Below are 25,428 nucleotides of genomic sequence, written 5' to 3' on the forward strand. Positions count from 1 at the left end.
GCCTCAAGCGATCCTTGGTTGGCAGTCTTCTCCGCAAAGCCAGCCATGATATAAACGCATTACGTGGAATATGTTCCTTGAACCAAATATTCTTGTGCCAATATGTATTGTTGATAGTGTTTATATTCTTTTCTGACATTAGTATCCATATTTTTTTATAAACTGATCCAAAGAGATTAGTTTGTGGAGCTAACCAAACGAGGATTATAGTGTTTACTTTGGAAAAAGTAATAGGTTGAATGATAGATGGCGTGCGTGCCTTTTCACATGGAAATCTGCACATATATTAAAATTATAAGTTTTGAATCATAGAGAAAATATAGTGTATATGACTGAAGTTGGTACATTCCGAAACTAAAGATGGCTGAAATTCTTCTTTGTCAAAATGCATAGATGTGAATCTTATATGAATAGAGTTCTACATTGCTTATAGCAGTGTAATAAACTTCGTGTGTAAAGGAGAAAAAATGTTATATAAGTGAAAACAAAAATTATGATTTTTTTCTTGTGCCTATAGGCTCTTCGCAATTTGAAGAAGAAAGAACATATTGTGTGAAAATCTTTGGCTCGGTCAAATTTTATCCAGTTGTTTACAAAACTGTTGTTATCTGATTCATGTAATTTTTCAGTGTTGATTTAAAAGCCCAAAAAACCTATCTATACTGACTTTTTTTATATTTTTTCTGTGATTTGAATTTAAAAAGAGATAAAACTTTCGATAAGTTATGTAAACTCAGAACAAGTATTTAGCTTTAGAAAGCATTTACATGTTTCAAACTTATAATATATACATATATAATGTTTAAAATTATGCATATAAAACCTGTGTAAAATGTGTCTGAATATGTTTCTCTTCTTTAATGTGTTAATCGTACTATATATAATATTATTTTAAAATTTCAAAAAGTTTATGTCACTATCACTTACAAAAAACCATCAATAAAAAATATAATTCTCCATCTACAACAAAAAAATGAAAAATTATTAACATATAAATTTAAATTAAGAAAAACTAACATTGGAAAAACAAGAAGTTAACTAGATTTTGACCCGCGCTTTGAAAGCGCGGGATATTTTATGTTATAAACATTGCAATGTTTTGGAAATCAGACCGGGCCAACCACTCGAAAACAGTCCGACCATGACTCGTCTAATAAGTTGAGTTCGATTCAGTTTAAAATTTGGGATTTGAAAAAAAAAATAGAAAATCCAGTAAAACCGATGACTTGAAATTTTGTTGTAAGAAAAAATATGTATGGTGATTTGAATGTTAGTCTTATGTATGTCAACAATTTAAGTTCACATAGAATTCATTTTTTCCTTCAAACATGGTATATATACATATATAATATACAGTAAAATTTTAAAAACCCGTTAAACTGATCAGGCCAGTCAACTTGGATTTGAGAAAAACTGGAAAAATCCAGTAGAACCGATGATTTGGAACAATAAAAACTGTATTTGAAAAACTCCGGCCCGGATAAAAAAACCATGGATTCTGCTAAACTAAAACATAGTTTATAGTCTTTTAATTGTTCTAAGAATTTTGTTATGAAACTGTTAGTGATTAATTAGTTTTTGTCTTTTCAGTTTTCACATATTATTTCATACGAAAAATTATGTCTTATTCCCACTTGTTATCTAAATATTATATGTTTTCAAATTTTTCCATTAATATAACATTTGAAATTTTGTGGTAAGAAAAAATATACATGGTGATTTGAATGTTAATCTTATGTATGTTAATAATTTAAGTTCATATAGAATTCTTTTTTCTTTCTTAAAGCATATGGTATATATACATATATAATTATAAAAAAAATTTAAAACTCGTTAAGCAGGTTAAACTGGTCAGACCAATCAACCAATATATATACTGAGTCGATCTTGGTTTGGTTTTCAAAATGTTTAGAGAGTAACATGATAAATCAATACTATTAAAAAGGAAGGAGTTTTAAAAAATCTACCTAACAAAGTTGTTTGGACACTTTATTTAACTCAAACTTAGACTAACAATATGTTACCATATATTTCTCTAACAATAATTTATTCAATTCCTTTATTTATTCAAATACCACTCTTAAATCTTAATCATTATTATTATTATGTTTACCATTTTGACTTTTAATCATAAAAACATTGAAATTAATGTTTTATATTATCACTTTTATCATATAATATATAATTTAAAGCAAGAGAAGCTACACAACATATAAGTGTACATTTTAACTTCCTCTTTCCTTTATAATAACGTAATCATATCATATATAAATTTTCCCACTAAAATCTCATATTATATACTAAACTTTCAACCGTCTATAGTTTGATAGATATTTTCATATTTAAAAATGAGTTTTCTAAAATATATTTCATCAATCATGTTTTTGTACAATTACGTTAAAAATCTATATCAAAAGGTTGTTGGACCCGATATGGACGTAATGAGTCCACATCTCCGGGTATTTAGGATCCTAAAAAGATTCGAAATATCTAGAAAATCTGAAAAATATCCGAAACACGAAAAGTACTTGAAACTCCAAACAAATACCCAAAAAATTCAAATACCTAAAAATTCAAAATCTTATTCAAAATCTGACACTGAACTGAAAATATCCAAAATTTTATCCAAATACCCAAAAAAAAAAATTAATTTGAAAATTTACCTGAAATTAAAAACTATAATCGTAAACCAAAAACCTAAAAAAAATATTCATAATGCCGGAAACATATTCAAAATATCTAAATATACCAAATAAACACAACATATTTATGATCGGGTCTAGGGTAGGACCCGGACTCAAACAAAGACATGCGGGTCCAAAAAAATCCCAATAGGTTATCTTCTCTGGAACTAAACCTATATTTCCGGGTCGGTTTGGTTTGTTTTTTTGATCCGGATATAATTCTCATGCCTAAAAAAACTTACGTAAAAGTGTACATATAAAATATCAAATAAACTAATTCATAGATTATATAACTGTTAAAAATTATATTTTTCGATATAATAAAACTTTGTATTATAATATAATCCAAAAAACCCGTGTTTTCCAAGCGCGGGTCAAAATCTAGTGTTTTGTTATAAATAAATAGTTTTATATTATTATTTTCTAACGTGTGTATAAATATTACCAATAATTAATATTTCATTAATATTTTATAGAACTATACAATTATAGTGGTCAACTACGTTAAGTTAATAATTTTGCTAAAAACTAAATGGTGAAGCATATTAACCGTGGTGGTCAGATATGATGGTCAGCTATGGTGGTCAATTAAATCTTAAATCGTGAAGTTTGCATATATTGTGGTCAACTACATTAAGCTATTAATTTTTCAAAATAACAACATTCCTTTTAACATGGAAGTTAAGAGATATTGTTGATTAAACATACAATTTGGGTATCGTGATTTCTACACATATCATGTATCTATTTCAATAACTAAATTATAGCAACTGAAGTTTGTTTGAACGTTTTATGAATGATTTTTAAACAAAAGGATTTTCTGCTTTTAATTAAAATAAAATTCAAAAATACAAAATTTAATTGAAATCATAGATTAAAAATAATTCAGTGGCAAAGAATGGTAAATACTTCAAAACTCCAAGGGTACCTCAAAAAAGGCCCTTCAGTTTTAATAGTATTGATATAAAAGAAAAAAATTAACAAATAATATTATAAATAAAATAAATTTATAAGACATAATCCGCGCGAAGCGCGGAAAAAATCTCTAGTATTAGCAACATGGCCATATTTTAGCAAGTGATCAGGAATTAAAAAGGTTAATTAGTTCAAGATGGATTAATCATATCCTATATTTCGAAATCAAAGGGTTCCTTGATGGCAAAATGCGTGCTGTCACTAAACTCTAGAATATAAAATGCATGCCGTTTTCTGAGAGAACGCAGAAGAGAGAAACAACACACCAGTTGTCTCGCCTTAGCTTAAGCTCCATGCCTTGATTCATCTTCTATCTTCCTCCATCGTTACGTCACTGCTTCACCAACAACAACAACAACAACACACACACACTCTATTTGGACCCACCAAATCAGACGAACAAGCCCTACCAGCGAAATCAAGCATTAAATTCACTCACGCTTTCCCCGTGAATACTATTTTCTATTTTTTTTTTAAATCCCGACAAGATCTCTCTGATTGTTTCGTTTCAAAATTCCTCGGAAAAACCGGTAAGAACAACGAGAGCTTTTGTCTGCTTCTCTATATGTTTAGATTCTTTGCTTCTAATAGTAACACCAAGCAAGTAACCAGTTGAAATCTCATTAGATTATATGCTATTTTCAATCTGGAATGGTTCTGCTTCTTATTCAGATTCCAAGTTTTCATCTTTCAATGAAACGTTCCTCAAGTTTTCATCTTTCAATGATTTGTAGACTTGTAGTCTCTAGAGAAATGATTGTTACATTCAAAGTTACTAACTTTGTTTTTTTTTTATTGACGTTTTCAGAGTATATGAGTTGATCAAAGAGTGTGGTTAAGCAATGTCCTCTAATGATAGAGAGGATTCATACAATGGGCAGCTGTTGAGAGACATTAAGGAAGTAAGCAAAGCTCTTTACTTGCACAACGCACCTCAAAGACCACTCCTTTCGTTGCCTCCTCCTGTCCGATCTAGATCTGTCTCCAAAGGAACCACAGAGAGTGGGGTTTTATTGCTAAGCAAGAAGAAGAAATCATCAGTATCATGGGATTGGAAGAAGCCTTTGAAAGCTATAGCTCATTTAGGGCAGCGTAGGTTTGATGTTTGTTTTCATCTCCATGTTCATTCCATCGAAGGCCTGCCTTCGAATTTGGATGGTACTAAACTAGTTGTGCAATGGAAGAGGAAAGAGGAAGTGATGTCTACTCAACCTTATAATGTCTTGCAAGGAACAGCTACGTTTGAAGAGACTTTGATGCATAGATGTTCAGTATACGGTAGCAAACATGGGCCGCACCGTTCTGCGAAATATGATCAGAAGCTTTTCTTGGTCTGTGCATCTCCTGTTGATGCTCCCTGGCTTGTTCTAGGGAAGCATTGGGTTGATCTCGCCAGGATCTTGCCTTTGTCTCTGGAGGAGATGGAAGGTGCGAGAAGTGCAAGGAAGTGGAACACGAGCTTCAAGCTATCCGGTGTGGCGGATTCTGCTGTGTTGAATCTTAGTTTTGATTTCTCCGTTGTCACAAGCTCTGTCTGTGATTCAGCTAGTGGTGGGAATGTGATGCTGAAGAGGGTTGGTAGTGTTCCGAGTATGGAGCGTAGATCTTCACCGGTTGATGATGGGAAGGTCTCTCATCAGCTCTCGCCGAATCTGAGTCTGGATCTTTCAAGGTCTGTTGATCTTCTCTATGAAAAACTTGACGAACAAAACCAAGAAACATCAACAGGAACTAAGGTTGAGCAAGGTGTGGAGACTGATAAGCAAGAAGATGACTATAAGAACACTGGAAAAGAAGTAGAAGAAAGAACTGATTCAAAGGAGATTGAAATTATTGATGTCTATGAGTTACTTAAAGATGAAGATGAAGGTGCAGAGGAAACCTGTTTTGTTGATCAGTTATCAGTGGCGGAGCTAAAAAGTTCTGACTCATTTGAGATTAAATCTTCATCAGCCATCGATGATTGTACTGAGGAGGAAAACTTCTTGGAAGTTAAATCTGCAAACGTATTAACGAAGTCACGAAGCTTGGATGACATTACTGAATCTGTAGCTAATGATTTTCTAAACATGCTTGAACTTGAGGAATCTTCTTATGTTTATACCTCAGATGGTGAGCCTACATCTCCTCGTGAGTATCTGCTCCGTGAGTTTGAGAAGGAGGCTCTCGCTTCTGGGAACTGTCTCTTAGAATATGTGTCTGATATTGATGAGGAACCGAATGATTTCTCGTTCTCCTCAAGTTCTGTGGGTGAGGGAAAGTCTCAGCTGTTAATGAGCAGAAGGAATGTGAAGCTACTTGAAGACTTGGAAACTGAAACTTTATTGCGAGAGTGGGATTTAGATGACAACGGTTTTGACGACTCTCTCTGTATTTGCTCTGATGGGTTTGGAAGTCCAATAGAGCTTCCAGTTGACGAGCGGCCACTTGGATATAATATTGGTCCTTTGTTTTGGACAAAAGGAGGAGGGTGTGTTCGGTCCATGAGTCCGTTACTGTTCAGAAACTGTAAGGATGCATCACGTCTGATCATGCAAGTTTCAGTTCCTGTGGTGCTGGTACCAGAGTTAGGCTCTGGTGTTCTTGAAATACTCCAAAGTTTGGCAGCTTCTGGAATCGAAGGGCTTTGCTCTGAAATTAATGCATTGATGCCTTTGGAAGATATCATGGGGAAGACAATAAATGAAGTTATCGAGGACACATCATTTGAGAGGTTCAGATGCTTTCTACCATGTTTGATTCGTTATGCATATTATTTCTATTTTCCAAGTTTATTCTAAAAAAATATAGTTTTCATGAATTGCAGAAACGCACATGATTGTTCTTCAAAAGAAAATCTTGGGGGCTTTGGATCGAATATGTGTTCAGGTTATGTACCTCTTGACGCTCTTGCTTCCTTGGCTATTGATGGCATAGAAAGTCTCTCGGTAGAAGGATTAAAGATTCAATGCAGCATGTCAGACCAAGATCCACCATCAGCCACTGCACCAAAACCCATGGATCAGTCTGAGGCTTTAGAGTTGATTAGTTTTTCGTTAACGTTGGATGAGTGGTTAAGGCTTGACCACAGACCGTCAGACACTGGAGATACCTCTAGGAACAAGTTGACACTTGCTCTTCGAGTGTTGCTTAGAGATCCATCTCGATATAACGAACCTGTTGGCGCATCTATGCTTGCTCTGATCCAAGTTGAAAGGTCTTTGGTTTCCTCAAACCCACCTCTGTGTAGTTTAGCTCAAGAAGAATCCTTTGGAAACGGTACACATCTGTGGAGAATCACTGACATTGGTCTTGCGGGTTTGAAAACTGAGCCTGGTGTAGACCATCCGTGGTGTACGAAGACCCAACAAGAGTCTGGATCCCGCTGGTTACTTGCTAGTGGTACTGGTAAAACCATTAACTGTCAAGCTTCCAAGTCAAAGGCGATCATTGTATCAAACCCACAAGCAACCAGAAAGAACTTGGATACATTGTGGAGTATAACAATCGATAGTAGGCACAATCAAGAAGGTGATTTGAGCAGCTCTGCTTCCTTTGTTCCACTAACAAGAAATTCAGATGTGATATTTTCTGATGAAATAACAAAAGGATTGTGATAGTAGCATTTCCATCGGCATATTATCTTATACATTGTTTCCACTCTTTGCTTAAGAGCAAGTCATTTTGATGTAAAAGCAGGCAGTCCCTTTTTTCTACTTGAAAGAAGTAGTAGATTCATATGTTATCAGCTATATGAATGTGTATGAGAAAAAAAAATTGGGTAAATATACTTCCATTTGCAATGATGCTTCTTCTCTTGTAGAAGAGATATTTTTCCTGTGCACAGACTCTACGTTATAGGAGAAACATGTAGCTTGGTCTCCATCTGACTCCAGGAAAATCAAGGCTAAATTCAAGGTATGCTACATAGTAAGTGGCCGCGCTGTAATTATTTGCAATGGCTCGTTTACAGGAATTTGATTCAAATCATCAAATGTGATGCTCTCTCTGTTCCCTGTGCATGAATTCTTCATTATGCACTATGCAGGTTCAAGGCTGGTAAGAAGCAATCATGTTCATCAGTGGTTTGGGAGTTGGTCTGGTAATTTTCTACTCTTGCATTGATATTCCAAGATAACTAATTTATGAAATTATATGAGATTCTCACTCGTAACAGAATAAGATGCTATAGAAGTATTCCAGACTCAGAATATCCTATTTTTTTTCAAAATTTGTCAATCAGTTTACATTGAGTATAAGAGAAGCAGTATAAGTAGAATAACCATTGAAAATCAGTCTCTAGAACAGATTCATAAGAAATATAAACGTGAATAGTATTGGTTTCATCATCTTTACTCAGACTATGTATTCTTGCCGTCGTAACCATAAGCTGAGAAAATTCTTAAGAATCTTAGTTCTTGCTTGAGTGATTGTGGAAGCCCTCATAAGTTGTTATCACAAAGCTCGGATCATCTCCATCTCGTTCAACCCTTTTCTTCACGGGACAGCCATCAGCTGAACACTTGTAGTAGTTTCTGCAAATTACATGAAAATTATTACAATGAGCAAGAGGTACATTCCAGTTTTTTTATTTTGGTTTCTCATATTTGTTATGCTTCTTTAATATTGGAGTATGAAAATGTTGTTCCCTACCTTGGATTTGGGCTGTTCTTCACCATCTTTTTCCCATACTTTCTCCACTTGAACCCGTCGTCAAGCACTTCTACTTCAGACTGTGTCTTGAATGCAATTCTCTCTTTTACTTTCTTCTTTTCCTTCTTAATCTGTTTTTCTTTCATAAGTCAATAGGAAAGAAGAAAAATAGATTTAGCAGAGGATGACCTGTAAACACCGTTTTGATTCACCTAAAAGTTCTTTAGTTTAAGTCCTGATATGTCTATGCTTTTCAAAAACTATCTTTGAACCAGCCATCTTATGGTCTAGTTTCTGACGCATAAGGTTTATGAAACCCTCAAGGAAGCATGTTATAAAGGAGTTTATATATGTTGACTGATAAACTTACCGGCAGAAGCGGTGGCTGTAGCAGCGGCAACAGAAGCGTTGGCACATGGAGATTCGGGATGACCGAAACCGCTAGAGGAACCAGAGAAGAAGGCAGCAGCATGAGCACTATCACTGGTCTGATAACCATAAGAATGATTCATCCCTGAAACCGCAGACACAAGATCATCGTCCATCCATTCATCTGACAAGTACAAATCCGGAAGGTCGAAACCTGAGTGAGTATCATCGCTGAACCTCCTCCCCAAGTTTGTCTCTGCATCATTCATAGCTATTTATGCATACAAAAGAATGTGTGAGTAATGCCTATATGTTTTCAAAATAAATCTTTCTTTTTCCGGGTTTTGAAGACTTAACCTTAGAAAGGAAGCTTCAAGGTAAATGTATAAATATATAATATGTAGAAACGTGTACTTGTTGAAGGTACAGATACATAAGAAGATGGATGCTTTCAAACTAGCTTTAAGTCTTACAAAGACCTGTGGTTGACTTGTGTCTTGGTCCACGACTACTCTTTTTTTCATTAATTTATTTTGTCCTTGTCTTCTTTCAAGTCTTTTCATAAGTCTTCTCGTGCAAGGACTTAGGCTTAAGTTACGGTACATAAAGTACCATCATTGAGAATCAAAATACCAATTTATATTGAAACGATAGAGACATATTTGGCTGAAATGAAATGAAATGAAATGAAGGAAAAGATATAAAAGACTTACTCTTGTGAATTAGTCTGTTGAATTTTCAAGTCAAGCAGACTTTGTTGGGTAGAGATTCTCCATCTTTCCCTACTTCCTACATCTTAGACCCTATTAAGTAGTAGTAACTTCTGCAGTCTAAGGCGGGGTCATATGTATTTCTTTTTTAGTTACAAGAAGTGAGTAAGAAGTGAGATTTGTCCATATGTGTAAATATCTAGATTTTTTTAGTTTAGTTAGTCAAGTTTTAATCTTGGATAGGTGTAACAACATGTGTGAAGGGTCCGTTCTTTGATGTTCACAGTCTATTCATTGTTTCCAGATTTCATTTTTGTTTATATGAATATAAGTGCAGAAGGATGAGATAGTTACTTACTTGTTGATGATGCCCCCTGACACAGATTTGCATGCTCATCATTTGGCTATGATTGGACGTTTATTTCTGTATGTAAACGGTGAATGATCTTTGTAAATTATGTTTGATATATATAGTTTATCTTGCTGATTTTTCATTCCTGGGAATGATAGGGAAAGGCAAGTTCAATGGTTAGCAGCAGCACTGCAGCCAGAAGCAGGTTGGGAGATAGGCCACTGTTCTCACCCACATTTTTACACATTTTCAACTTTGGGGTTGTCATGGTGATTGAATACTCTTATTGTACCTTATCTGCTTAGTTACCATGCTAAATTTTGCCTCATTTGTGAAGGTTGTTGATGCATGATCAGCTCCAGGAAACAAAACTGTTAATACAGCCGCTCTTATGAAAGGACAAGATAAGTCATACCATGCGAGCTACGTAAAGAACGAGTAAAGCGTTTGGAACTGGCTGTTATGTTGTTTTGGTGCTACCAGTATCCTTCCCTTGCCTTTTTCACGTATACCCTTTTAGCCTTTGTTTGCTTGTTATGTTCCAGTTAACTTGAATGTACATGGAATTGAAGAACAAATCTCATTGGATAAATTGCTTCAGAAGTCGTGTATGTCCTTGATTTTTTTGTCCTAAATCTGAAATATCCTTCTTTTGCAAAGGTAATCATTACTCAATATGTGGTATGGCTATCTTTTTAGGTTCATTTCTTGATTTTAGATCATCTTTAGGTAGCAGCAGTTAAGATATATACATATTGTCAGAGTCCAATTTCTTTATTTTCTTTTGTTTTGATAGTGTACCGTCAAGAGAGACATTCTCTGAAATGAACAATAGTAAACATCTGAGAATATTGTCTTAAGCCCTGTAGCATGAGCAGATGTAGTCATTTTAAGCCAGTGTTCTGCATGCTTTGCCTGTGGCTGATTATCGCAGGATCGGGATGTTGTATTGTTGGATCCTTATTGCTCTGGTTCTGGATCGTTTGGACCATCTCATTCATCAGGTTTTAATTGATTCCTCTTAGTGTATATTAGTGACTAAATTTTAAGACAGTTTTCCATGTAGATAACAAGAACTAGGACTCTATGAGACTGCACAAGCTTGAGGATATCCAGAAGAAAGCTCTTTTGGCAATGCACTCTCTTGTGAGTTTCCATACTTATCTCATGTTGGTTAGAGCAAATATTTATCCATGATCCATAATGTCCTCCAGCCATAGACATTAGTGTCTCATGGATGATGGATGTATTCTATATTTTTCCTATTGCCATACACTTTTTAATTGTGGATCTCGATGAAACCATTAGTAAGGTTTTTGTTTCTATTATATGTCAACAAGAGAGTTGACTTAAGGTATTCTAGCAAGTTGATCATATTGCCTTTGCATTGCAGCTGAACATTTACTCACATGGTGAATCCGGTCGAGGACAACGAAAGGATTCTTCATCGTTTTGTTGACCAACACACAAGAGATTCTAATGTAACTAATCTCTCTTTTTATAAAACTATACAGCAAATTGTCGATTAGAATACAATTTATTTCTCAAAAAGTTAAATGAGAAACCCACAGAAAGCGGCAACAAAGAAAATAAATGTGACTGAATAAGACTGAATTAAAAAATGTGGACACCCATAGAATGATGAAACAAGTGGACGATCCAACAGAAGAAGCCAATGTTAACCTCAAAAGCGGCTAGTCTCACCAACGTTAACCAATAACAATTCGCCACTTGTCCAATCATCCTCCTTCCCATGTCTCTCTTTCTCGCCCACCCTTTTGAGTCTGTTAAAGGCCACTACCTCGTGTTATCCAATACGACCCATCGTTTTGGCTCCCTTCTATTTTTTATATAAAATATATATATTCTCTATCGAGTTCACAGTTTTATAAGCTAATAAATCCACAGAGATCTTCCCCATTCTACTGGTTTATATCTACTCCTCTCTCTTCTCCACAAGATATTTCATAACACTTAGTGAATCAATAGAGTTTCCATGTTTTAAGGTCACTCACAAGAATACATCTCTCTTTCTTAGTGAAGTCACTTTATAACTGAAGTAACAAAAAAAAAAAGATTAGTTGAAAATGAGTTTAGGTGCTTTGATGAGTGAGAAGAGAGCAAGACCAACTTCTTCTCAGGTATACATGTCCAAAGAAGTAGACTGGAAAATGCTTGATAAGTCGAGGTTCTTCTTCCTCGGAGCTGCTCTCTTCTCCGGTGTATCCACAGCTCTTTACCCTATCGTAGTCCTCAAGACAAGGCAACAAGTCTCACCGACGCATGTCTCCTGCGCCAACATCTCCTTGGCCATTGCTAGGCTCGAGGGTCTGAAAGGGTTCTACAAGGGCTTTGGAACGTCTTTGCTTGGAACCATCCCGGCTCGTGCTCTCTACATGACGGCTCTGGAGATCACCAAGAGTAGTGTAGGTCAAGCAACCGTTAGGTTAGGTTTGTCTGAGACAACGTCTATGGCTGTTTCCAATGGTGCGGCCGGTTTGGCCTCGGCAGTTGCTGCTCAGGTTGTTTGGACGCCGATTGATGTTGTGAGTCAACGGCTTATGGTTCAAGGAGATTTGTCGTTGAATAAGCATGTCCCTGGAGTGATCAGTTCTTGTAGGTACGCTAATGGGTTCGATGCTTTTAGAAAGATTCTTTACAGTGATGGACCGAGAGGGTTCTACAGAGGGTTTGGTCTCTCTATCTTGACTTACGCGCCTTCAAACGCTGTCTGGTGGGCGTCTTATTCTCTGTCTCAGAAGAAGATTTGGTCTCGGTTCAAAGGTCCATATGGCCACAAGGAAGATGCTCGTGGCTCAGTTGCGGTTCAAGCGCTGAGTGCAGCCACAGCGAGCGGTTGCTCAGCTTTGATAACTATGCCTGTAGACACAATCAAGACGAGGCTGCAGGTTTTAGATGCGGAGGAGAATGGGAGGAGACGAGCAATGACGGTGATGCAGACTTTGAAGAGCTTGATGAGGGAAGGAGGAGGGTTTGGGGCTTGTTACAGAGGGTTAGGACCAAGGTGGGTCTCAATGTCAATGTCTGCAACAACTATGATCACAACTTATGAGTTCTTGAAGCGTCTGTCTACAAAGAAGCAGACATGATATATGATAATAAACCACATTCATAGTCTCTCTCTTAATGGCAAATCTAACAAGACACTTTTTAAAATGTTTTCCTCTCTAATAAACAAACATGAAACAAGAGGCTAACTAGCGCCTATGATAAAAACCAAATCACATGAAGTCTTAACTCAACCAACAAATCTGATCTAACCAAACAGTTAGGGGGGCTTGTTCATCATATGCAAAAGCAAATAGACAAAGGGCGGCGGCAATAAACAATGTAAATTTTTAGGAACGAGCTCTCTTGTTGCTGCAAGATGGGCACTTGTACTGCTTGATGTGCTCAGCTCTGGCTGGTGTTATCTTCACACACTTCCCATGGAACCAGTTCTCACAGAGGTCACAGCAGATCCAGAACTCATCGGCGGCATAGCTCTCACCACATGCCCCACACTGTGTTTCCCCTTGCTCATCATCATCATCTTCATCCTCCTCTTCCACACCTTCCTCTTCCTCTTCATTGGGCTCTGGCTTTGAGTATTTGGGCTTAGGTTCTGATCCTCTCTGTAATTTTAAAAGGGATTTTTAGTAAGTTGGACAAAAGAACAGTGCACTTAAGAAACAAAGCTTGTTGTTACCTTGGAGTTTGACTTGGATCTGTTGCTGCTGTTGTTGGAAACAGATGATTTCTCCTTTGATGCTTTCTTTGCAGTGCCAGCCACAACCTCAAATATTGATGGGAGGTCATTCATCATATTGAACAGCCGTTTCCTGCAGCAACAAAAAAAAGTGGAAGAACATCAATCACAGAGAGCTGCAACTGTGAAGGAGTAGAACACAGACGCAAGAAGATACATTACCTATCAGCTTTGTCAAATCCAAACCTGGCTCCGAAAAAGAAAGCAACAGCAAGAAGCCATGCATCACTGTGGACAGCAACAAGGGACAGCCAATCCTTTTCCATCATCCCGTCTCTGGCAAAGTTGATACCCAAGACAGGCTCCGGGAGCTCCGGGGGAACCTCTTCAGCTGGTAGATTCACTTCCCAGTGCTCATTCGGGTGCCCATAAAGGCACAGGTTCTCCTTTTCTACAATCACAAGAGGAAAAAATAAGGAATATTAGGAACTGATTCTTTGCTTGTTCATAAGTTATTAATAAACAAACAACCAATTATAGGGGGATAGTCCAACAGTCCCTAGTAAGATACGACTTAATCAGAAAAGACCAGGCTGTAAGTAAGCAGATAATCAAGTTGCCAATTTTCAAAACACAAGTTAAAAAATCTCATAATGGAAAGAGCACTAAAAACACCAAGACGAGTGACATTAAAAGCAAAGAGACAACGATTCTCTTGACTCATTCAATTTCATCAATACAGCTAGGCAAGGAGAGCAACACAAACCGTGACTTTAGTTACAGCGTCAAGCTGTTATGTTCAGAGACTCTAAACAGTGAGGAACAGAACCAAGAACTGGTTACTTGTTGACTTTAAACAATGACCAACACAAAGAACTCACACAAACAAATAGAAGTCTACAAAGCCCCAAATCTGTTATCTCTCTCCCCTGAAGTTATACTATTCAAACAAATCGCATTCTCATGCCATCAAAAATTCGGATTCTAAAACCAAACGAGAGTTCACAAAAAGAACATTAGTTTTGAAAACCAGTATTCAAAAATCAAAACTTTACTCCGCTATCAAGCAGAACTCAGAGAAATCTAACAGAATCAAAAACAGAGAAAGAGAAACTATCAAACCCCTAATGCATCATTCAACACTCAGCTCCAAACAAAGCACAACAAAGACAAAGACTTTCGTCAGCCGAAACCAATTCCACAAATAAAAACCAAAACTTTACTCTTCTATAGCTCATAATTTACAGAAACTATCAAAAACCCTAATGCATCATTCAACACTCAGCTCAAAACAGAGCACCACAACGAAGACAATTCAAACAGAATAAAAACAGTGACTTTCGTCAATCCCACAAACAAATCTCTGAAGGTAAACACTCACCAGGATCACAAAGTCGGTAAAACTCCTGAACATCTGCGAAAAAGCCAAATCATAAAGTTGAGATTTTTAACGACAATGGAAGAAGAAGAAACAAAACGAAGAGTAAGTGTTGATAGAAACCAAATATTACCAGTGGTTAAAGCCTTAATCATGCCATTCCTACGACCCTTAAAATCCCTAAAAACCTCCTCCACCGTGCGTGGGTTGTACGCGGCACCACCACCGTCGCCACCTCCGTCCATAATCTTTACACAGAAGTAAGTATTTTGACTTGCCCTGAAGAATTGTGTGCGTGAGAGAGAGAGAGCGGACACTAAAAGAATTAAGCAGATTTAATAAGAGGAGGATGAGTCCGCAGATGAGAGAGAGAGAGAGAGGAATCCGATGGGGAAAGGAGCACGAGAGAGCGTTACTTTACCAACCTATAAGATCTTAACACGTGTGTTGTTTCGTTGTCGCCTGAGCGCCGGCGATGACACGGGAACCTCCTTTAGTTATGTTTTGGGTTAAATTTTATAATTGAAAAATATGTTTTAAAATAGCAACACAATCTATAAGAATTATCTTAAGTTAATATTATTAATAAAAATTCGCTTTTGATTATATAATTAATAATATTTAAAATTTATTAAGGGTAATATAGATATTAACCGCTCTAATTTTTAACGTGAGAGTTCTATTGCAAAAATTTACTTCGTAATGGTATAGATAAATGAATATATTAGACCGTCTTTTTAGTTTCTTCATTTTCGATATATACTTTTTCGTATCTTATATGAGATTCTGAATTTATCTGTTTTGTTTGCGTCAAAATTTATTTTGTGAATATGCTGTCAAACAACAAGACTAATGGTTTTATGGGTTGAAGGTTTTTAATAGATTATCAAAATTTTGGTCTTTAAGTTCTGAATTTATTTTTTTGTTCGAGCTAAAATTTATTTGTGAATATGATATTAATATAGTAAATTAATGATTTTTACTTGTTTAAGATATTTTATTACATTATCGAATTTTTTTTGTTTTTAACGCCAAGTTCTTTTTGGTAATATATGATACGATAACTGTGATGTTATTCTTAAGTTTTTTATTATTATTATTCTCATCTAATAAAGCTGTTAACATGAGATATAAAGTTTGTTTGTCTTTCACGCTAAAATTTATTTGTTAACATGATACTAAAACAATACATTTAACGATTTTGTTTTATGTTTGAGATATCTACTGATATCTACTAAATTTTCAGTTTTTCGCCCCAAATTGTTTTGGTAACATATGATACCATATTTGTACAGTTTTATTTTAGACTTTTTTTAGTTTTTTATTTTAAATATTTTTTATCGTCTTAAGTTTTTGTATCGATAGTTTAATTTAAAATTTTATAAAAAACTAAATCGAACTAACATATTCTTAATACTGGTGATGCAGTCTGCCAAACTAAAAAAAAAAAATTAATATACTAACTTCCATAGTTTTTATTATGTTATATAACTAAGGTAACTATGACATATTTTGGCTATATGAATAATATTGTAATTGAATAATCTTTTCATATTGCAATTATTCTAGGAACCTCCTTTGGTTATGTTTTGGGTAGTAGTAATAGTAGTGTGTTTTATGGTTTTCAACTTTTGTGTTTGAATTTGTTTTATTGGATTGTAGAAACCATCAGTTTCTTTAGTATCAAATTCTTTTCAGTAGTAGATGGATTAAAGGAATACATTGGACTGCTTTTTTTTAGCTTCTTAATTTCTGATATTTTTCTTCTTAGTCTAGATGGTTTATATGAGATTATAATTTTTTTTTGGTCGCGCCAAAATTACTTTCCAAATATAACATCAAAACAGTAATATTAAAGGTTTTTATGTGTTTAGAATATTTTATTAAATTATCGAAATTTCATGTTTTTAGCACTAAGATTCTTTTGGTAAAATATGATATAATAGTTATGGTATTTTTTTTCTTAGTTCCTTTTGATATATTTTTTCTTTTCGTCTACTAAAATAGTTAACATGAAATTTTAAACTCATTTTTTGCGCCAAATTTTCCTTATTAACATGATACTAAAAATATAGGTTTAATGTTTTTTGTTTTTATTATTAAGATATTGATCTATCAAAAATTTAACTTTCGCGCCAAATGTTTTGGTAACATATGATACCATATTTGTGTTGTTATTTCATTTTATCTTAATCACTTATTACTAAAAAAATCAGTTTTACATAATATCAAATTTTGATATTAATAAATTAATTCAAAATTTCATAAAATACTAAATCGAACTAACATATTCTTAATACTGATGATATGGTATGCCAAAAAATATACAATAATGTTTCTAAAATTTACGAACTCAACATTGATTATTTTTTATGTTCTCTTTTATATTGTTTGAAATTCAGAAGAATTCCTAAAAATTATCGAGGTCTGCTATATTTGGTAGGTCTAGGTTAGCTTGTGCTCTTGAATTTTTGCTCTTATCTTCTAACAATCATTCAGATAATCTATATATTTTGAATGTTAAAATGTCTATAGTTTATATTTTATACACTAAGGTCCGAGCCTGTCCTCACCACATCACAATCTGGGAAAATTTAGCCATACATTGGGAACGATTAATGGCTGTAACAAGTGTCTTTAGTTTCAATTTACAACCATAAAAAATTTCAATCATAATTTATTTAGTTTTTAAAGATAAACTGCACATTGAATGTATAAACGATAAAGGTTTCTTAAAATAATAAATAATTATTTAAAAGTTCATAAAGTAGAGAAATCCAGAAATTGAGAAAACAAATTCTGGTAAAATAGATTACCAGTCAACAAAAGAGGTTTATGGAACTTGATAAAATCATGATTCTGTAGCTTCCGCTACCATAACCTCTTCTTGACAACAGACTCATGCTGTCCATCTTAAGGATTAAACGACCTCTTTCCTGGTTTTCTTATTTTCTGCAAGAATGTTAAGGTTTCGATAGCAAACTTTTAGGAATCTAGTGTTCTGTTGAAAAGGATGTTATTTGTCTAGCAACGGAAATTTCAATTGGTGTTGTTGTTTCTTTTCCTCCACGAATACATATTACTCTTGAGTTTTGATAATGAAACTGCTTCTTTCTTTAGTGGAAATTTAAAATAGCACGTAAGTAGTCTGTCGTGCCAACTTAAATGTACATTTATACTGAATCATCAAAAACATATCTCTGCACTAAATATTGGTAGAATCAAAGGTTCGAGTTTTTTTCTTCAGCTTCATAGCCATGAGAAAATGAAGGAAGTGAAGAAGATTGATCAGGAACAAACCCTCTGGAAATATGCATAGAAGGTTTAGGGGGGATTTCAAGAGCATCCAAACTTCCTTCTATCATCTCAACAACTCTGTTCATGGGTGGACGATCCATTGGGCATGGTTGAATACACCATAGACTCACCAAAATCATCTTCCTTGCAATCTCATTTTCCTCTGTAGTTATTTCATCTCCAAGTATCCACGTCTGCTGCCCATTTTCAAGATCCTCATAGATCCAATCCGGAAAGTATGCTGAACTTGCATTGGAATCTGTGGTTGTTTCAACTATTTTTTTGCTTCTTGCCCCGAACATTTCAAGGACTAGCATTCCATAGCTATACACATCAGACTTATGGGATACTCCACCGTACATTCTTGAAAATACCTCAGGTGCAATGTAACCTATAGTTCCTCTTGTGTCCATCAATGACACAATGCTTTCTCTTGTTTCACATAGTTTAGCAAGACCAAAGTCTGAGACTTTAGGACAAAGATTGCCATCTAACAGAATATTTTGAGGTTTGATGTCGAAATGGACTATTCTTGTTTTGCAGCCATAGTGCAAGTACTCCAATCCCCGAGCAACACCTAGGGAGATTCCATAGAGCGTTTTCACATCCAGAGTCAATGGCTTCTCTCTAGAGATAAACTGATCCAAAGACCCATTCTCTAGAAACTCATATACAATCGCCCTTTTGGACCCTTCGTAGCAAAAACCAAGCAAAGAAACAATGTTTACGTGAGATGTTTGGCTCATGCTTGCAACTTCGTTGATGAAATCTTCTCCATTTCCCATTAAATCCTTTAAGACCTTAACTGCAACCTTCGGACCATTACAAAGGTTGCCACCATAAACAGTTCCAAATCCTCCTTTTCCAATGGTGTTTGAAAACGATTTTGTAATCTTCCTCACTTCTGCATAAGTGTAGTGTTTAAGTAGTACTTTGAACATAGCGACACTATTGTTCTGTCTACTCTTCTTCTTCCTCCTCTTTATCTGACGCACCAGAAAGATGAAGAAAACAATGACAGACGCCACTAAAACTACAGAACCAACAACTATGAGTGTAGTTATAACAATCCGCTTCCGTCGAGTTGTACTTGCAACATTTGACTCGCCGACAATGTTTGAATGAGGTCCAGCGATACTGTCAAGATTGTTCAACTTGAGAATCTCTAAACCATTCAGAATAGCATCATGAAATTTTGGAGGAACTTCCTTGAATGGATGCAAGTCAAGTTGTAGATCAGGTCTCAGCCCATTTTCAAAACCCACATATACGCTGAAGTCTAAATAAATCGGAGTCGGAGAAGCACGGCTGAAGGAAATTACATTCATTTCAAGCTTTGCGATCTGATTCCCAATGAAGATGGTGAATATACGTTGGTCAGGTTCGTTCACTTCTCGTAGAGTCTCGCAGAAATGAAGCCTGACGAGGTAGGTAAACCCGGCATCAACTTTGAAGAGCCATGTCAAGTTGAAACGCAGGTTGAGTTGAGGGTTCTGACTGTTCCCCATTGTTCGATAGGTCTTGTGCACATCTTCTGGCGCAACGTACGCCGGAATAGAGTCTGTGTAGTGCATCTTCACATCCGGTAATATCTGTTTGGTTGCTGAATTCTCGCTGATGAAAAAATCATCATCGGGAAGCCATCGCCTGAACATTCCTGTGTCGTTAACGTCAGAAACCATATCTCCTCCCACGTTCAAGCGGTAAAGCGTCTCTAATGCTGTCCCTTCATCTAGAGTATTTACGGTCGAACTAACGTTTGTTATTTGGCCATCAAATCCTCCCTTTGTGTAAAACCCATCTGGCATGGAGACAATCTCCACACCGTTAACAAAAGCTAAAGAATTGGGAGAGGGCGTGAAGCTGAGGGTGAGAGTTTCAAAAACAGGAACGATAAACTCTTTGATCAGATATTTTGATTCCGGTTTGGAAGTCCTAACCGTTAGATAGGCGCTAAAGTTCTTCAAGAGAGTGAAACCGTTGACTCTGACGGAGAAGAAGGAACCGTTGGCGTCGAAATTAGATCCGTACCGGGTCGGGTAAAAGTATAACCGGAGAAATTTCCAGCCGGGAGAGACTTGAAATTGTAAGGTGAACTTAGATCTGAAAATGCGAGCTTCCATGAACGGAACATGATAATCCGCAACGTCTTGGTATGGAGCATTTGCAACAAACGACAGGTTTTCTGAATTCGACGGAAAATGGTCCCCGTAGTACTCATCCGACCAAGTTCGGTTGCCGGTGTCCTTTGTATAGGAGGTAGCACCACAGTTGATGAGTAAGACATCGGTGGGTTTGTACGCCGCCGTTGCACCTTCTCCTCGGCAGGCGGCAGACACAAAAATAGAGAAAACAAACAAAACGTAGAAGATCATAGAATTTTTTTTTTTGATAAAAAAGTTTAAGAGGAAAGAAAAAAATGCTGAGAGGTGAGCCAATAATTTCAAACCATATATGTGAGGAGAGACTCTCAGACCATGTACAATGATACTTGAATATTCAAATGTCGAAAGTTTGCACAGATGGTCTTGATAGAAGAAAAAAAAAAAAAAAGGGAACGTGAACACTAAGTTGAATCTTGAATCCCCTCCAGTCAATTAGTTGCCGACAAAAAAAAGGAATCTATTCAATTAGTTGAAATATCTAGGAGTGGGGTTTACATGAAAGACTTAAAATATACTATTAGTTTTTTTTTTTTTTGACATCGAACGGCCATTCATATACTATTAGTTTAAAGATAAAATAAGTTGAAATAAAATATTAAATTTATACTATTTTATAAATCTTTCAATTTCTTAATTTTTCAATCTTATTGATTTTAAACATTATTCTGGACAACAACACTAATATTTTAAATTTTAAAATATGTTGTTATCTATAACCAGTTTTTATTATATTAATTTATAAACAATTATCTAATTGTAATATATAATTTTTAATAAAAAAATATGTTATTAAACCAAATTTTTGGAATTACCAAAAGCTACAAAATTTAAGCATAAATAATATGTTAGACCGAACCCAACTTTACGTATTAGATTAATCAAAGATTCAAAGTAAATAAAACTATTGATATATGTATAATTATATTTTAAAATATCTCCCAAAATAACTGAAGCAACACTTAAATAGACCAACCATGTTGACAAACAAAAATTAATATGTAATGTATAAGATAAGATCTTATCTAATATCATTTTATTTCTAAATGCTATAATAAAGAAAAATAAGCTATTTTCAATCTGTATATTTTTATTAAAATAGAGATAATATTTTCCTATAAAATAGTATTTTTTTATTAGAAAATCATAATTTTCTTTTTCAAATGATTTTTTCACTTTCAAACTTTGATAATTATAGCTAAAATAAATCATTTTAGAAAATACAGTTTTCGTAAAAAAAAATAGAATCACATTTTTCTTTACATAATAGTCTTTTAAAGAAATTCTAATATAAAAAAAGTTATAATTCTGTGAAACTCTTGAAAAAAATTAAAGTAAAATATAGTAAATTTTAAATTTTTATAAATATAAGCTACTTGTTGTAGATAAAAATTAATATTTTGAAAATATTCTCTTCTGAAGGAAGATATTTTTAAAATATTTTTAAAAAGATAATTATATACCCAATAAAAATATTTAGAAAAATAAAAACAAATAAATATTATTTTTTTCAACTTAAATAACAAATACATGTTTTCTGAATAATAAGAATACAAGATACCACTCAACAAATTACGTTAGCAAAAAATATAAATTAAATTTATTGTTATGGCTTATATACGTCTAGGGGTGTCAAAATGGGTCAAATGGATCAACCCAACCCAAAACCCAAATGAGTTTACTGTTAATGGGTCATGGGTCAACCCAACCTATTTAATAAATAGGTTGGGTTGACCCATGACCCACTAAATTAAATAAGTTAGATGGGTTAATAGTTGACCCATGGACCCAATATCTTTATAATAAATTATTTTTAAGTTAAGACAAAGTTGATCAAAATGATAAAATGTTTTTTGTGGTTTAGGCGGAAAATAGCATTTTAGCGGGAAAGTGAGTTTTCTCAGTTTTGGCGGGAAAATGCGGTTTTGGCGGGAAAACATGTTTTTTTTTGCGGTTTTGGCGGGAAAATGCGTTTTTGCGGTTTTGGCGGGAAAATGCATTTTTGCGGTTTTGGCGGGAAAATGCGTTTTTGCGGTTTTGGCGGGAAAATGAGTTTTTGCGGTTTTGGCGGGAAAATGCGTTTTTGTGGTTTTGGCGGAAAAATACGTTTTTCGGTTTTGGCGGGAAAATGCGTTTTTGGTGGGAAAATGCTTTTTTTTGCGGTTTTGGCGGGAAAATGAGTTTTTGCGGTTTTGGCGGGAAAATGAGTTTTTGCGGTTTTGGCGGGAAAATGAGTTTTTGCGGTTTTGGCGGGAAAATGCGATTTTGGCGGGAAAATGCGTTTTTGGCGGGAAAATGCGTTTTTGCGGTTTTGGCGGGAAAATGCGTTTTTGAGGTTTTGACGGGAAAATGGGTTTTTGCGGTTTTGGAGGAAAAATGCGTTTTTGCGGTTTTGGCGGGAAAATGCGTTTTTGCGGTTTTGGCGGAAAAATGCGTTTTTGCGGGAAAATTGGTTTTTTTCAGTTTTGGCGGGAAATTGCGTTTTTGCGGGAAAACAAGTTTTGCAGTTTTGACGGGAAAACTTGTTTTGTAGTTTTGGCGGGAAAACACGTTTTGGCGGAAAACGCATTTTACCACCGAATAAATGATTGGACTTTATAGAAATTCATGATTTTCCAATTTTATCAAACCTTTAAATTGAGTTTACTCATGGTTTTTTTTAATTGAAAACAAAATGGGTCAGAGTTGACCCAATCCAATAAACTCATTAACTCATTAACTTGTTAACCCATTAACATGTTAACCAATTAACCTTTTAACCCATTAATCTATTGGATCAAAAATAAACAGTTCATTTGGGTTAATGGATCAAATTGGGTTGGGTCAATCCATGGGTCATGACCCATTTTGACACCCCTATTACGTCGCTTAAGTATTTTAATACTAAAATTAACTTTAATCGTTTAAAAAATATTTCATGATATATTATGTTTACAAAAAAAAAAGTTTTCTTTTATAAAACTATTTTTAATGTTTGAGTATAATGATAAATCTAATTATTATATGTGTATATATACTACTAATTATAACAAATAAGAAAGAAAGATGTGAATAAACACAAAATATATACATGGAATTATCTTTTCTATTTTCAAACACATTTTCAATTTATTTTTTGAAATAAATAATAATAATTTGTAATTATTTAAATAATGTATTATATAATTATTCGTTAAATATATCAAAACTTTAATTAATATAATTAAAATCATTTGTTAAAACTATGATTCAACCTAAAATCATGAAGAACATGACAAATAAGCTAATTCACTTATCAAATAATAGTATAGATAGATTTATTATTGTATAGTGTATAAATGGGGAATTGGTTCATTAAATTTGGATATATATTTTTATTATAATATCAATATTATTTACTCATAAATCCTTATTTATGTAAATAAATAAAAAATATTAAATTAAAAATATTTATTTTTGTCAGTAAAATGGTAGAATGTTGAATTTTTAAAACAAAACATTTTATAACACAAAAGTAAAACAAATGTTAATGATTATTTGGAATAAAAGAAAATGTAATATGGTAATGTAGATTGTAAAAAGATAAAAAGATAGTTATTGCATAATAAAACCATTGTGCATGGTCGCATGAGTAAAATTTTATTTCCACTATACAAGCAATTTTTTTCTTTCTAACTTTTTTTTTTGAGAAACTCTTTCAAATTTAAATTATCTGAAAATTAAGATACAAAAATACGAAACCCTAAACAATAATCATTAAATCCTAAATTCAAGTGTTAAGATATTTTTGATTGAATGTGTTTTTGAAAATTGGTTTCCAACTTATAATATTTCAAAGAATTTCTCTAATATTAGTTATATAGCCAAAATATATGGCATAGTTACCATTGTTATATAACATATCTATATTATTATTTGAAAAATCATTTTTTACGTGTCGCACTCACGTCAAATCTTAAGATGGTTAATTACAAAGATGTCATTAATGATCTAAAATACAATGTCTAATTATCATTGTTAAAGTTTTTATTTGATTACTATTTTTATTCAATATATTTTGTTAGTTAGGCTTATTTTCCTTATTCTATAATCTTTTCAAAAACATATATAATAAAAAGATGTGGCTAAAAACCTATATAATAAAAAGAAAATATTTATAAAGTTTAAATTGATATATACATATATAATACTAATAAAAATTATATTAATTGTGTTAGTTAGAAAGATTGTATATAATACTAATAAAAATTATTTCAACCAAATATCTCCTTTTATTTATTAAAAAAAAAGAAATTGTGTTAGTTAGAAAGATTTAAAGCAATGTTTCCTTATTTACAAGATGTTTGATATTTTGGAGTAAGATTCTTGTGTTAGTTAGGAAAATTACGGTAGTTAGTTAATAGAGATTATGCGTTTTTTTTGCTTGCTAATGATGTAAATGTCATTACTAGAATGATGGTGTGGTTACAATTTTGTGAACCAGAATCTGCTAATTAAAGCCATTCAGTTCTTAGGAGCTGCCAAAAAGTAAAAAACCCCTAAGAAACTATGATTTAGGTCCATAGCAAACCACTAATGGTGAGCAATGAAGCTAATTTAAAACTAGAACAAGAGACAGCAGAATTGATCCCTTACAAAATGCTTCCTGATCACCTAATACAACCAAGAGGATAGCTACAAGCAGTTCGGACGAACACACACCCGAAGGTGGCTCCAAACGGCTTCAACGGAGGCGTCTGGAAACGGTCCCGGAACACCACAGGAGGAGGACGCCGAACAAACAGACCCGAAGCTAACACAGCAAAGAGACAAAGTGTAATCCCGACATTCCAACCAGTGAAGAGTAAGAGCAGAAATCAGGTCAACGCAGGCGGTAATATCACCCTCTCAACCGGCCACGGACCTAGAAGATGTGGTGGAGACATCGAGAGGAAACACAAAGCTTTCGCCGGAGGCAAAAGAAAGGACGTGAGAACGCAGAAGGAGGCTGACGAAAGACTCCTCAACAACAGGCAGCATCAATTGTGAACAGAGCTTCACCTTCAAGCAAAGACACCTTCACAGAGTTGTCCTGAAAACCCTAATTATCAGCATCAACAAACGAGAAGGGAGAGCACAAGAGCTCACAGAAGAACGCCATGGCAGCTGAATCTCGAACTAAGAACAGAGGTCCTCTGTGGC

The 25,428-nt window shown here is 34.4% G+C and overlaps 5 protein-coding genes across 5 annotated transcripts; 2 read left to right on the forward strand and 3 right to left on the reverse strand.

The window, feature by feature from the left end:
* The first annotated feature begins 3,929 nt into the window (after positions 1-3,929).
* LOC106348565 (protein PLASTID MOVEMENT IMPAIRED 1-RELATED 2-like) lies at positions 3,930-7,444 on the forward strand. The gene is made up of 3 exons (XM_048735146.1): positions 3,930-4,189; positions 4,468-6,372; positions 6,466-7,444. Exons 2-3 carry the CDS (start codon positions 4,502-4,504, stop codon positions 7,253-7,255), a joined length of 2,661 nt encoding a protein of 886 aa, XP_048591103.1. The 5' UTR covers positions 3,930-4,189; positions 4,468-4,501; the 3' UTR covers positions 7,256-7,444.
* Positions 7,445-7,833: 389 nt separating this feature from the next.
* Positions 7,834-9,736, reverse strand: LOC106348566 (probable WRKY transcription factor 50). The gene is made up of 3 exons (XM_013788329.3): positions 8,662-9,736; positions 8,292-8,430; positions 7,834-8,173 (listed from the first exon to the last, which is right to left on the reverse strand). Exons 1-3 carry the CDS (start codon positions 8,927-8,929, stop codon positions 8,050-8,052), a joined length of 531 nt encoding a protein of 176 aa, XP_013643783.2. The 5' UTR covers positions 8,930-9,736; the 3' UTR covers positions 7,834-8,049.
* A 1,861-nt stretch (positions 9,737-11,597) lies between these two features.
* LOC106348569 (solute carrier family 25 member 44-like) lies at positions 11,598-12,862 on the forward strand. The gene has a single exon (XM_013788331.3). It carries the CDS (start codon positions 11,810-11,812, stop codon positions 12,830-12,832), a length of 1,023 nt encoding a protein of 340 aa, XP_013643785.2. The 5' UTR covers positions 11,598-11,809; the 3' UTR covers positions 12,833-12,862.
* Positions 12,863-12,916: 54 nt separating this feature from the next.
* On the reverse strand, positions 12,917-15,198 carry LOC106348570 (PHD finger protein ALFIN-LIKE 4). The gene is made up of 5 exons (XM_013788332.3): positions 14,943-15,198; positions 14,813-14,845; positions 13,654-13,882; positions 13,432-13,564; positions 12,917-13,357 (listed from the first exon to the last, which is right to left on the reverse strand). The coding sequence occupies exons 1-5, from the start codon at positions 15,052-15,054 to the stop codon at positions 13,082-13,084; spliced, it is 783 nt and encodes a 260-aa protein (XP_013643786.2). The 5' UTR covers positions 15,055-15,198; the 3' UTR covers positions 12,917-13,081.
* A 2,701-nt stretch (positions 15,199-17,899) lies between these two features.
* On the reverse strand, positions 17,900-20,696 carry LOC106352121 (probable receptor-like protein kinase At5g39030). The gene has a single exon (XM_048735147.1). It carries the CDS (start codon positions 20,479-20,481, stop codon positions 18,031-18,033), a length of 2,451 nt encoding a protein of 816 aa, XP_048591104.1. The 5' UTR covers positions 20,482-20,696; the 3' UTR covers positions 17,900-18,030.
* Between the last annotated feature and the right edge of the window lie 4,732 nt (positions 20,697-25,428).

Source organism: Brassica napus, chromosome A6 (assembly GCF_020379485.1).
Source record: "Brassica napus cultivar Da-Ae chromosome A6, Da-Ae, whole genome shotgun sequence".
NCBI lineage: Eukaryota > Viridiplantae > Streptophyta > Magnoliopsida > Brassicales > Brassicaceae > Brassica > Brassica napus.